The sequence below is a fragment of the Pelodiscus sinensis genome, chromosome 8 (assembly GCF_052426305.1).
Source record: "Pelodiscus sinensis isolate ZL-2025 chromosome 8, ASM5242630v1, whole genome shotgun sequence".
Lineage (NCBI taxonomy): Eukaryota > Metazoa > Chordata > Testudines > Trionychidae > Pelodiscus > Pelodiscus sinensis.
The window spans coordinates 38875632-38889177 of record NC_143059.1 but is presented as its reverse complement, the minus strand read 5'-3'; the positions used below and the strand labels follow the sequence as shown (position 1 = coordinate 38889177).

The window sequence follows — 13546 nt, the reverse complement described above, 5'->3', positions numbered from 1 at the left end:
AGCTTAGTCTATGACCATGGTTACTTGATTTTTTTTTTCCAGACATGTGTGGAGTACATGTTCTTATGAGCACTGATGCATGCGCTGTTGTGCACCACCGGTAGAAACAAAATACCTAGATTTAATATATAATTTTAAAAAGTTACCAAATGGATAATTACTTCTGTCAGGACAGGCTAGGCATTTTAGAACTCACTACTCACGGAATTAAATTTAAGTGTAAGAGAAATAAAAATTACTAAGTGCACAGACCAGTCAAAACACTAAAATAGCACACTTTGAAAGGCTAAAATTACAGAGAATATATATGCTGTTCAGGAAGTACCAAGTAGTAACAACAATAATAATACATGTATGTATTGGGAGTATGGATGTCAATATGTAGTTAAATACACAATTAAGCCTTGGCTTATGGGTTAATCCTATCAACACTACACATCCTCTCCTTCTCTCCCCTCCCCTTTGGCAGCAAGGGGAGAAGGCAGGGCCAGTGAGAGGCAGCAGCACAGGGGGTGCATAGGCTTATCGTTAATCTTCTCGGCTACTCAAATCCTTCCCCCACCCCACGCTACCTCTGTAGCAACCCCTGTCTGCAGGGGGGCCCCAGCTCCCTGTGGACAGAGGCTCAAGCGGACAGGGGCTCCAGCAGAAGCTCAGGGTGGCAGGGGGCTCCCCAGGAGTGGGGCCAGCATGCACTGGCTGCCAGCTCCACCCCCGGGGACTATAGAATAGTTGAGTAACCGATAGGAATGAATGCGGTTACTCAACTATTCAGTTGATCAATATCTAACATCCCTATTCAGCACCTATATCTCGACCTCCAATCACATTCTTCTACAACAGCTTTTGTAGGTCTAAAATTACTAGGCTCTATGGCTGTATGCATTTATGTGAAGCTGCATCTTCACCACATCAGCTATAGTTGAGGTTAGTCTATCATCCAAACTGTCAGTCGTTTCACAGTTTTATACAAATGCCTCCAGAAATACTGGACTCTCTGGGCAGCAGTGAGTGAGACAGTATAAGGTAGGGTGGGGACTGTCCCTTTGCCTTTAAGAACATTAGTTACCGATGCCTGCCCAATAGATTGGGGAGAGCATCAATGATGATCAATGATTCTCGGCTTGTGGGTGGGACAGATCATGAAATAGGTGCTGGGACATCAGGCCATATATAATACAGGCAGTCCCCGAGTTACGCGGATCCGACTAACGTCGGATCCGCAGTTACGAACGGGGCACTTCCTCTCCCTGGTCTCGAGCAGACCAGGGAGAGGAAGCAAAGCGGCGGCGGAACGCGCGGCCAGCTGACAGCCCAGACGCGTCTGGGCTGTCAGCTGGCCGCGCGCTCCGCTCTGCTCTCTCCCCCCCGCCCCCCATCTGCAGACCAGGGGGAGGGGGAGCAGAGCAGAGCGGCGGAACGCGCAGCCAGCTGACAGCCCAGACGCTTCTGGGCTGTCAGCTGGCCGCGCGTTCTGCCGCTCTGCTCTGCTCTGCTCCCCCTCCCCCTGGTCTTCAGACCAGGGGGAGGGGGAGCAGAGCGGAGCACGCGGCCAGCTGACAGCCCAGACGCGTCTGGGCTGTCAGCTGGCCGTGCATTCCGCCGCTCTGCTGTGCTCCGCTCTGCTCCCCCTCCCCCTGATCTGCAGGGGGAGCAGAGCGGAGCACGCGGCCAGCTGACAGCCCAGATGCGTCTGGGCTGTCAGCTGGCCGCGCGTTCTGCCGCTCTGCTCTGCTCCGCTCTGCTCCCCCTCCCCCTGGTCTGCAAACCATTTGGGGGGGGGGGGAAGCAGAGCGGAGCACGCGGCCAGCTGACAGCCCAGACGCGTCTGGGCTGTCAGCTGGCCGCGCGTTCCACTGCTCTGCTCTACTCTGCTCCCCCTCCCCCTGGTCTGCAGACCTGGGGGACGGGGAGCAGAGCAGAGCAAAGCTGCGGAGCCCGAGGGCAGCAGGATAGCCACGGCGCGTCTGGGCTGTCCCGCTGCCCGCGTGTTCCGCCGCTTTGCTCCCCGTCCCCCTGGTCTGCAGACCAGGGGGACGGGGAGCAAAGCAGAGCAAAGCCACGGAGCCCGAGGGCAGCAGGATAGCCATGGCGCGTCTGGGCTGTCCCGCTGCCCCCGTGCTCCGCGGCTTTGCTCCGGACGCCTGTGGTACAGCAGCTGGGGCGCTGCCGGTTGGTCCCGTAGCGCCGCTCTGGGTGCCACTGGACCAACCCAGCAGCACCCCAGCTGCTCTGCCCCAGGTGTCCCCTAGTCAGCAGCTGCTGAAAATGACCAGTGGCTGACTACAGGAAGCCCCTGCCCCGGGCTTCCTGGAATCAGCCGCTGATCAGTTTCAGCAGCAGCTGACTTGGGGATGCCTGGGGTTCTTAAGTTGAATCTGTATGTAAGTCAGAACTGGCGTCCAGATTCAGCCACTGTTGAAACTGATCAGTTTCAGCAGCGGCTGAATCTGGACGCCAGTTCCGACTTACATACAGATTCAACTTAAGAACAAACCTACAGTCCCTATCTTGTACGTACCCGGGGACTGCCTGTATGTGGGGGATCTTCCAGGACCATACTCAATGAGCAGTAGTGTGTGTACTCCAGGACAGTACTACACCAATGTGTTATGGTAACAGGGAGGAGCCCGGTATAGCCAGTCTGATCATAAAGCAAGGGAATGTTGGCACTTCTTCACCAAGTCAGATAACATGCACACAGGAATGCACTTACCAGGCTTTCAAAATCAGCTAGCCAATCACCTCAGCAGGCCTGTCTCAGCTGACCACAAGTGGCACATAAAGAATAGTGTTGAGATCCATTTTCTGAGAATGGGGTTGCATTCCTTCTTCAGTTGACTAATTTGTGGCAGAGGATAACTGGAAGAGTCATCAGTTCTGTTTCTGAGCAGAAAACAGCATGGGTCTCCATGTTCTTTCTGAATTGGGACGAAGACCTGATGTATGCTAGCAAAAGCTTATCGGATAGTCGACTAGTCCCTCAACTAGTCCCTTCCTCCCCTCCTTGCTGCCTCTGTCAAACAATAGTTACAGCAAGAGACAGTATTTATTTTTCTCTCAGAGGCAGCAAGCGGGGGAGCAGGAGCCTGTGCTGGGGGGAGCTGGCTTAGAAGCCGGTTCCCCCCAGCACCATCTCCACAGGTGGCAGAGGAGGTGGGGGGAGGGGTGTAGCAGGGACTGGGTACAAGCTGGGAATAAACTGATTCCCAGCTTCTGCCCAGTCCCAGACACTGCACCTCTGCTTTTTAAATGTATTAAGAGCTTGCCAGCTCTTAACACATTTAAAAATCAGAGGGGGGAGAGGGGGAATTGGCGCAAGCTGGGCCAGCTGATTCTTGGTTCATGCCGGGTCCCCGCTGTGCTCCAGCTTTTTTACATTTAAGGCTGGAGCCCAGCAGGGGGACCTAACGCGAGCCAGGAATCAGTTGTCCTGGCTTGCATAAGGTTCCCCCTGCTGCACTTCAGCCTTTTAAATATATTAAGAGCCAGCAGGATCTTAATACATTTAAAAGGCCGGGCCCGGGAGCTAATCCAGCTGCGGCTCGCCTGCTTATCAAAATTTAACATCCCTAATATATGCCTTGCCTTATATTTCTTCCTATATCAAAGGGGGAGAGGGGATTCTCAGAATTGTTACGGAAATTCTGGTGGTAGAAAACCAGCTACAAGGTATAAAGCCGGTCCCCGAGTTGCGAACAGTCGACTTACGACCGTTTGCAGTTATGACCAAAGCTATCATAAATGGCGGACCCCGAGTTATGAACGCGAACCACACTTACGAACAGCGCAGTCGCATGTAATTCTGTGTGGTCTGACTTATGAATAAAATTAGTTACGACCAATTGCTTGGTCCGTAACCGGTTCGTAAGTCGGGAAGAGGCTGTAAAGGAAATAATTTTTTATTTAGGCAATAGCCAAGTGAATTCGGCCAACATCAGCTTGGGTTCAGGACATTTTAGACTGCATTTGAAATTTCTGGTTCTTCCTTTTAGGTCCTTGCAGGTTCATTTAGCTGCACTCTCAGCTTTAAAACACTCTCCCATCCAAGGAAATTGGTTATTTTTAAACCCCATATAACAAATTTCAAAGGTATTCACCTTTCTTCTGCAGTGATGCTCATAGGTCTGCTGTTCAACCCAATAGCAACATGTTCGTAGGCTGTGTCCTCGTAGAGGAGAGCCATTTGTCCTGAGTGGAGCGCAGGATCAGGTCCAGGAGAGAACCGTTACAGGACCTCTTGGGAATAGTGACCATAATATAATAACATTTAACATTCCTGTGGTGGGAAGAACACCTCAATAGCCCAGCACTCTGGCATTTAATTTCAAAAAGGGGAATTACACAAAAATGAGGAGGATAGTTAAACAGAAATTAAAAGGCACAGTGACTAGAACCAAATCCCTGCAAGCTGCATGGCAACTTTTTAAAGACACCGTAATAGAGGCCCAACTTAAATGTGTACCCCAAATTAAAAAACATAGCAAGAGACCTAAAAAAGAGTCACCATGGCTTAACCACCATGTAAAAGAAGCAGAGAGGGACAAAAAGGCATCTTTTAAGAAGTGGAAGTCCAATCCTAGTGAGATAAATAGAAGGAATATAAACACTGTCAAATCAAGTGTAAAAATGTAATAAGAAAAGCAAAAAAAGATTTTGAGGAACAGCTAGCCAAACACTCAAAAAGAAATAGCAAAATGTTTTTTAAGTACATTAGAAGCAGGAACCTGCTAAAAAACCTGTGGGTTCCCTACACAATCGACATATAAAAGGAGCAATCAAGGATGATAAAGCCATTGCGGAGAAACGAAATGATTTCTTTGCTTCAGTCTTCACAGCTGAGGACACTAGGGAGATTCCCAAATCTGCACCGTCCTTTGTGGGTGGTGAATCTGAGGAACTGTCCCGGATTGAAGTGTCACTAGAGGAGGTTTTTGAACAAATAGAAAAACTTAATGTCAACAATTCACCAGGACCGGATGGCATTCATCCAAGGGTTCTAAAAGAACTCAAATGGGAAATTGTCAGGCACGGAGAAGAACATAATTTGTTGGACAAAAGTCAACATGGTTTCTGTAAAGAGAAATCCTGTTTTACTAATCTATTAGGGTATGTCTACACTACCCTCCTAATTCGAACTAGGAGGGTAATGTAGGCATACCGCACTTGCAAAAGAAGCCTGGGATTTGAATTTCCCGGGCTTCATTTGCATGAAGCCGGCCGGCGCCATTTTTAAATGCCAGCAGTTCGAACCCCGTGCCGCGCGGCTACACGTGGCACGGAGTAGCTAGTTCGGATTAGGCTTCCTAATCCGAATTAGCTGTACTCCTCATTCTACGAGGAGTACAGCTAGCTCGGATTAGGAAGCCTAATCCGAACTAGCTATTCCGTGCCGCGTGTAGCCGCGCGGCACGGGGTTCGAACTGCCGGCATTTAAAAATGGCGCCGGCCGGCTTCATGCAATGAAGCCCGGGAAATTCAAATCCCGGGCTTCATTTGCAAGTGCGGTATGCCTACATTACCCTCCTAGTTCGAATTAGGAGGGTAGTGTAGACATACCCTTAAAGTTCTTTGAAGAGGTTAACAAAAATGCGGAAAAGGGGGAATCCAGTAGATATAGTATACTTAGATTTTCATAAAGCCTTTGTCAAAATCCCTCACCAAAGGCTCTTGTATAAATTACGTTGCCATGGGATAAGAGGGAAGGTCCTTTCATGGATTGAGAACTGGTTAAAAGACAGGAAACAAAGGGTAGCAATAAATGGGAAATTTTCAGAATGGGGAGGGGTAACTAGTGGTGTCCCCCAAGGGTCAGTCCTAGGACCAATCCTATTTAACTTATTCATAAAAGATCTGGGGAAAGGGGTAAGCAGTGACGTGGTAAAGTTTGTGGATGACACCAAACTGTTTAGGATAGTCAAGACAGAAGCAGACTGTGAGGGACTCCAGAAAGACCTCACCAAACTGAGTGATTGGGCAACAAAATGGCAAATGAAATTTAATGTGGATAAGAGTAAAGTAAACCCAACTATACATGCACTATGATGGGGTCTTATTTGGCTACGACAATTCAGGAAAGAGATCTTGGAGTTGTCATGGATAGTTCCCTGAAAACTTCCACACAGTGTGCAGCGGCGGTCAAAAAGGCAAATAGGATGTTAAGAATTATTAAGAAAGGGATAGAAAATAAGAGACAGAATATCTTACTGCCCCTGTATAAAACTATGGTACGCCCACATCTTGAATACTGTGTACAGATGTGGTCTCCTCACCTCAAAAAAGATATTTTGGCCTTGGAAAGGGTTCAGAAAAGGGCAACTAAAATGATTGGGGGTTTGGAACGGGTCCCATATGAAGAGAGGTTAAAACGACTGGGACTTTTCAGTTTAGAAAAGAGGAGACTGAGGGGGGGATATGGTAGAGGTATATAAAATCATGAGTGATATGGAGAGGGTGAATAAAGAAAAGTTATTTATTAGTTCCCATAATAGAAGAACTAGAGGATACCAAATGAAGTTAATGGGTAGCAGGTTTAAAACTAATAAAAGAAAGTTCTTCTTCACACAGCATGTAGTCAGCCTGTGGAACTCCTTGACAGAGGTGGGTGTGAAGGCTAGAACTATATCAGAGTTTAAGGAGAAGCTAGATAATTTCATGGAGGTTAGGTCCATAAAAGGCTATTAGCCTGGGGATAGAAATGGTGTTCCTGGCCTCTGTTTGTCAGAGGCTGGAGAAGGATGCAAGGAGACAAATCACTTGATCATTGTCTTCGGTCCACCCTCTCTGGGGCACCTGGTGCTGGCCACTGTCGGCATACAGGCCACTGGGCTAGATGGACCTTTGGTCTGACCCAGTACGGCTGTTCTTATGTTCATTCTTCTGACTAGAACATCGGCAAGAAGACTCAGTGGGATATAAGCCTTAATAGCAGATATCTGTTCTTCCAGGACAAAGTAGCTTTATGATCGCATCCAACATTTTTATTCAGAGTGGTGTCTCAGTTTAATCTTATTTGGGTTATTTTCTTCCAACCCTCTCCCCTAAATTCATATTCAAGTGCAGAGAAGCAACGTAACATACCTTAGAAGACAGACATTGCTTAGCAATCTATTTAGAAAGGACTAAAGTGTTTTGTACATAATGCCAACTTTTTGTGTTCTGCACTAAATTAATGAATAGAAAATTGATCTCAACAGAAACCATTTCCAACTAGATAACTTCCTATATTTTATCCTTTTCTGGAATTGCAAATGTCCCCTGAATAATTATGGGCTCATTCAGAGAGTGTTCAAGCAATCAATGTCGTCGTCTTAGTGATGGCTTAAGGCTGGACATTTGCAGAACAGTAACCTGGTGTGACTGTTCCTTGAGATGTTCATTCAGATGTGTATTCCACCACCTACTCTCCAGGCCCTTTGCATTAAGAATGTTAAGGACTAGTCAATTCTGTCCTTATATAATAGAGGTAGCAAAGCGGGAGGGGGAAGCGTACCTGGGCTCCATGTGGCGCTGACCCTTTGAAACGCCACAGCGCGTTACAAAGGGGCAGCACCGCACAGAGCCCAGGATCACTTGTACGGCGCTGCCACTTTGAAACACCACTGTGGCATTTCAAAGCAGCAGTACCACGTGTAGCCCAGGGTCAGCTGGGGACTCCTTAGCTGACCCCGGGCTTCCTGCGGCATTTCTATGCAATCCAGAGTCAGCTGGGGAGATCTTAGCTGATCCCGGGCTCTGGAGAAATGTTTCCCAGGCTCTGTGTGGCATTTCAAAGTGGCAGTACAGCGTGGAGCCCAGGGTTAGAGGGAGACTGTAAGTCCCCTGCTGACCCCGTGCTCCATGAGAACACTTCTGCTTTGAAATGTACAAGTGCTTCTACTGGGGGCTCTTGTACATTTCAAAGCTGGCACACTGTGTGCAGCCTGGGACTAGTAGAGTTCCTCATTCCTCCTTTGAAATGTTCAAGAGCACCAGTGGGCTCTTGTACATTTCAGAGGAGGAATGTGGAAGTGCCTATGGATTAGTCGATTCTGTTGACTACTCAACTAGTAAATTAGTCGTTATTTAACATCCTTACTTTGCATCACAGTCTCTTTCCTTTTTCCTGGACTTTTGGTGTGAAGGGATTGGGGTGGTGCTGCCCTTATGTTTGTGGGAGGAGCTATGAGGGAAAAGGCCCGAGTGCCACCCCTATGGGTACTATTACACAAAATTCTCTGACTTAAGTGCACGTGAACCCAGTGCACCAGAATGGACTACATGTTTTGGACTCTTGTCCAATCCTTTAGAATCTAAAATCTCAAGGTTTATTAATAAAAGAAAGAAAAGCATGAGAGAAAGGTTGTTAAGGAGAATACATTACATGTATCGAATCACCCAGTTCTCAATACAGGCTCTTAGCAGTTTATAACATCTCTACTATCTTAGGATGTACATCAGAGACTTTTATGTCAGAATGGGTCCATGGTTCTTCCCGGCTTGTTGTTCCGTATAAGGCTGCATCTGGGATCAGGAGCTGAACTCGAGACAAGATGGAGGGTGCCACATGGCATTTAGATACCTCTCCTGGCATCTTCCAAGCTGTAGCAGGTCACATGCTCAGTGGCCTATCCTTGTGTCCCAAGCCAGCAATCATTATTCTGGCTGGTCTGCAGGCATCCAGATTCATTCTGCAGGTGTGTCTTTGGCATTTAGAGATCTGTCATCAGCATATCAAGTATCAGAGGGGTAGCCGTGTTAGTCTGAATCTGCAAAAGCAGCGAGGAGTCCTGTGGCACCTTATAGACTAACTGAAGTGTTGGAGCATAAGCTTTCGTGGGCAAAGACCCACTTCGTCAGATGCATGTAGTGGAAATTTCCAGAGGAAGGTATAAATATGCAGGCCAGAATCAGGCTGGAGATGATGAGGTGGGTCCAATCAGGGAGGATGAGGCCCACTTCTAGTAGCTGATCTGGAGGTGTGAATCCCAAAAGAGGGGAAGCTGCTTTTGTAGTTAGCTAGCCATTCACAGTCTTTGTTTAATCCTGAGTTGATTGTGTCAAACTTGAAGATGAACTGTAGCTCAGCAGTTTTTCTTTGAAGTCTGGTTCTGAAGTTTTTTTTGCTGCAGGATGGCTACCTTTAGATCTGCAATTGTGTGTCTAGGGAGATTGAAGTGTTCCCCTACAGGTTTTTATATGTTGCCATTCCTAATATCTGATTTGTGTCCGTTGATTCTTTTACGTAGGGACTGTCCAGTTTGGCCGATGTATATAGCAGTGGGGCATAGTTGGCACATGATGGCATATATTATGTTAGTAGATGTGCAGGAGAATGAACCAGTGATAGTATGGCTGATCTGGTTAGGTCCTGTGATGGTGTTGCTGGTGTATATATGTGGGCAGAGTTGGCACCGAGGTTTGTTGCATGGATTGGTTCTTGAGCTAGAGTAATTATGGTGCGGTGTGTAGTTGCTGGTGAGAATATGCTTTAGGTTGGCGGGTTGTCTGTGGGCAAGGACTGGCCTGCCTCCCAAGGCCTGTGAAAGCGAGGGATCATTGTCCAGGATGGGTTGTAGATCACTAATGATGCGTTGGAGAGGTTTTAGCTGAGGACTGTAGGTGATGGCCAGTGGTGTTCTGTAGGTTTCTTTCTTGGGTTTGTCCCGTAGCAGGAGGCTTCTGGGTACACGTCTGGCTCTGTCAATCTGTCTTCTCACTTCCTCGTGTGGGTATCGTAGTTTACAGAATGCTTGTTGAAGATCTAACCACTAACATGATACAGTTCTGCAGTTTATTTTGAAACAAGAAATATTTTTGATAGTTACATTTAAGAGAACATGTCCCAGTCTTTGCCTTCCATGATGTAGGTGGGGGGGGGGGGGGGGGGTTTCACCCTAACAGGATAGTTAGTCAAAAGGTTGTGTCCAAGAAAAGGCACAAATAGTGCCAGGAGAACTTGCTACCAAGGACAGTCCAGTTCAGAAGTGTACATTAAGGTGCAAACATGCCTTTGCACCCCACTGCTGTGTGGGAAAGGCAGTGTGGTTCACTGTCAGCAATAGGTGAATGGTAGTTGATTCATGGTAATTACAGGTGGGGGTATTTTGTCATCCACACTATAATAGGCTGTTCTGACAAATTGGTTGGCTGCTGTATCTAATGCTTAATGTTTTTCATACTGTTGACCAAGTGAAACCTTTGGTGTACTTGGACAATGGTGTTTGCTGGAGGTGAAGGGAAGATGTACTACAGTTTGAATGGTAGTCTTTCCAGTGCATACAGATTATTAGGAACAAATAGTACACAGAATCTTTGCCCAGAAACTGGGGTTTGATTTAAGGGATGGGTTCATGAGCTTTTAAGCACTAAAACAGTGGTCCCCAACGCGGTGCCCATGGGTGCCATGGAGCCCGCCGGGGCATTTATGTGTGCCCACCTAGTGACCAGGGCCAGCCCAAGTCATTCTTGCACCCAGGGCAAAACCTGGCAGCCCCAAAAGATTGAGGACCACTGCATTAAAATAAAGTGTCACTAATGCTTTTACTTGCTGATGATGTCTCAATATCTTGAAGAAAACACCAGCACTGTAGTTTTAACTGCCTTTCTTTTGTCAAGAAGAAAATGTGTCATGCCAGTGTGGTTACTTAGGAAATTTGTAGCAGCTGTCCAGACTAGACATCTTCGCTCCGGCAGTTCTGTTGATGTCAAAGATGGGATAGCAGATGCCGTTTCTGGAGATCTTGTTTTGCAAATAAAGAGCAGAGGAGGATAACAGAGAGGAAAGGGAATATAGCTGTCTTGCACTGCCAAAGTGACTGAAAACTTCACTCTCCTGTTCCTTTTTCATTTCCCTCAATCCATTTTAATTAGCAATGCTAGAAATCAAAGTAAAATGAAATTCAGTAAACCTACTATTTCAGGATGTGGTGATCTCTAGTGCCGAGTAAGATGGATGTTGTCAGCGATGTTATATGTGTAACATCTGTTTATTTTTTCTGAAGAAAATTATGTTTTCGGAAGTATCTGGAGGCTTTTTTTTTTTCCAGTTTCTCTGAAGTTTTATTTTAATCCTGGGGTTTTATGAATGAAATTTGATCAGGAAGTGTCTAGCATCTGCAATTGTTAGATGCAGGTGTCCAACAATCCTTAGGGTCAGCATTTGATCTTGTAAACTTTGCTAACTTGAATTTCAGTTTTGTAGGTATTCTATGTAATATGATAATCTAACATTTATTGCATTTCTCTCTTTTCCCCCCCTTAACCAGCATTCCCTTGGTTTGGAATGGATATTGGTGGAACATTGGTTAAACTGGTCTACTTTGAACCAAAAGACATTACAGCAGAAGAGGAACAGGAAGAAGTAGAAAACCTGAAAAGCATTAGAAAATACTTGACTTCCAATACAGCATATGGTAAAACAGGCATTCGTGATGTCCATCTTGAACTGAAAAACTTGACCATGTGTGGACGCAAAGGGAATTTGCACTTCATCCGTTTTCCCAGCTGTGCCATGCATAGATTTATACAGATGGGTAGTGAAAAGAACTTCTCCAGCCTGCACACTACACTTTGTGCCACTGGAGGTGGGGCTTACAAGTTTGAAGAGGACTTCAGAACGGTATGTGGGAAATGCACATAATCTCACTAAGGAGCACCTAGCTGTGAGTTCTTCTCCAAAACCAAATACGGGCAAATCTTTCTATTAACTAAAGTTTTCAATAAAATCACCTCTTTGTGCTATTCCTATACAGTCACTTATTTAATTTAAAGAATTGCTAATTGGGAAGAACTGTATAGAATGATACTTCCTAGGGGTGAAAAATTGGGGTGGATTGATGTAAATTAAGGTTTGCTTGCTTATTTAAATCAAAAATTTTAATCCTGGTTTTCATTTGTACATTTTAGTTGTTTGCTCAGAGGTTGATTCTCTTTGGTCATCTTCAAAACTAGTTATCTCTTTGCAACTATGTATAGCCTTTAACACGGAATTAGTATTTTTCTTGCCAACTAGGGGGATTTATTTAACCAAATGCATTTCTTATTTACTAGATTTTTTTTTTCAATTTTGTATCTAGGTGTATTTGGATAGAAATTTTATTTCAATTAAAAATGCACCCAAAATATTTTAAATGTTTATTTTATTAGTTAAATAAGACTACTATAGATCTGTTGGATACATAAGAAAAATACATTTATGAAAATATGATTTTTCATTTAAAACCAATTGATTTATTACATATCTCCTTCAAAAGTTTAGAATTAGATCTCATCACACCTAGTTTTTATTCTTAGATTGAAAAAGGAAAACAAGCTTTCCTCCTTTTATCAAACCCCAGGTAGTTTCTTAACTTTGAATGAACAATAGTCCATGATTTCAAGTAGCCGAATAAACAGAAATGAACAAAATATTCTTTCTGATCTGAAAAAGCTGCCAAAAGCTGAGTTAGCACTGCTGCAGACTCAAGTCTTGCCACAGTTCCAAGTCTTTAACCAGTGCAAACATATACTGCTTAATGGTTTTTTAAAACAATTTAAACTTATTAATTTTATTTAACTTATTAATTTTAATGGTTTTAATTTAAACAATTTTTAATAGATTGTAGTAAGGTTAGGCCTTTAGCAGATGTTATGTAATTAAATTAAATAACAAATTAAATTTAAATCAGTTTATTTTTTAAAAGAAAAATGTTTTTAAATGATAAAAATCCATTTTAAATTAAAAATATGATTTTTAAAAAATCTCTGATTTTTGTCCAGCCCGATTAGAAAAGGGGAAGGTGATATTTCTATCCTGCTCTACCCTTTGCAGACTCACGAGGGTGGATCCATTTGTTTTGGTCTCCAGAGAACTATTCTGCAAATCTGATCATGGTCATCACATGCAGCTCATAAGATTAGTATGTTCTTAACCAGTACTTTCTCTACTGAGGGCTGCCCACCTCCTTCCCATACCGTGCTGTAGTCTGGGAGCTGACCTTGTCTGTGAAGACAGAGACGAAAAAAATCATTGAGAATTTCAGCTTTTCCCACATCATCTGTCAGTAGAGGGTATGTCTACATTACAGGACCAAGTTGAATTAAGATACACAACTCCAGCTACGTTAATCATGTAGCTGAAGTTGAAGTAGCTTAACTCAGCTTTTGGTGCTGTCTGCACTGCAGGAAGTCGAAGGAAAAACGCTTTTCCTTCAACTTCCCTTACTCTTCATGAAGGCAGGGTTTCTGGCATTGACTGGAGTGCCCCTCTCACGTCGAATTAGCTCTCAACTAGACCCACTAAAATCAGTAAGAATTTTGCCACTGACTGCAATGGGAGTGGTTCTGGTAACAGATTTATAATTCAGAAGCTAAATAAATATGATAGGGAAATAAGGCAGTTTTTTATGGAAATGTCATTTTAAACTGGAATAATATTTTTGTGTCCATTAAAATTGTGATAAATTATAAATCTGTACACTCGAGGTGTGAATTGTATTTGTGTACATCTGTTAACTTTATAATATACATCTGACCTACTTTTTAAATCATTTGAAAAGTACACAGAAATAAGAAGAGGGAAAGCATG

At 44.6% G+C, this 13546-nt stretch overlaps 1 protein-coding gene across 4 annotated transcripts in view; it reads left to right on the top strand.

Annotated features, from left to right (window-relative positions):
* PANK1 (pantothenate kinase 1) overlaps window positions 1–13546 on the top strand; it is a 45631-nt gene that overhangs the window by 15622 nt on the left and 16463 nt on the right. For all 4 annotated transcript variants that reach the window (XM_075935119.2, XM_006121441.5, XM_075935121.2 and 1 more), the window contains exon 2: window positions 11247–11599. In XM_075935119.2, the coding sequence (XP_075791234.2) occupies window positions 11247–11599 (353 nt within the window). The remainder of the gene's footprint in view (window positions 1–11246; window positions 11600–13546) is intronic.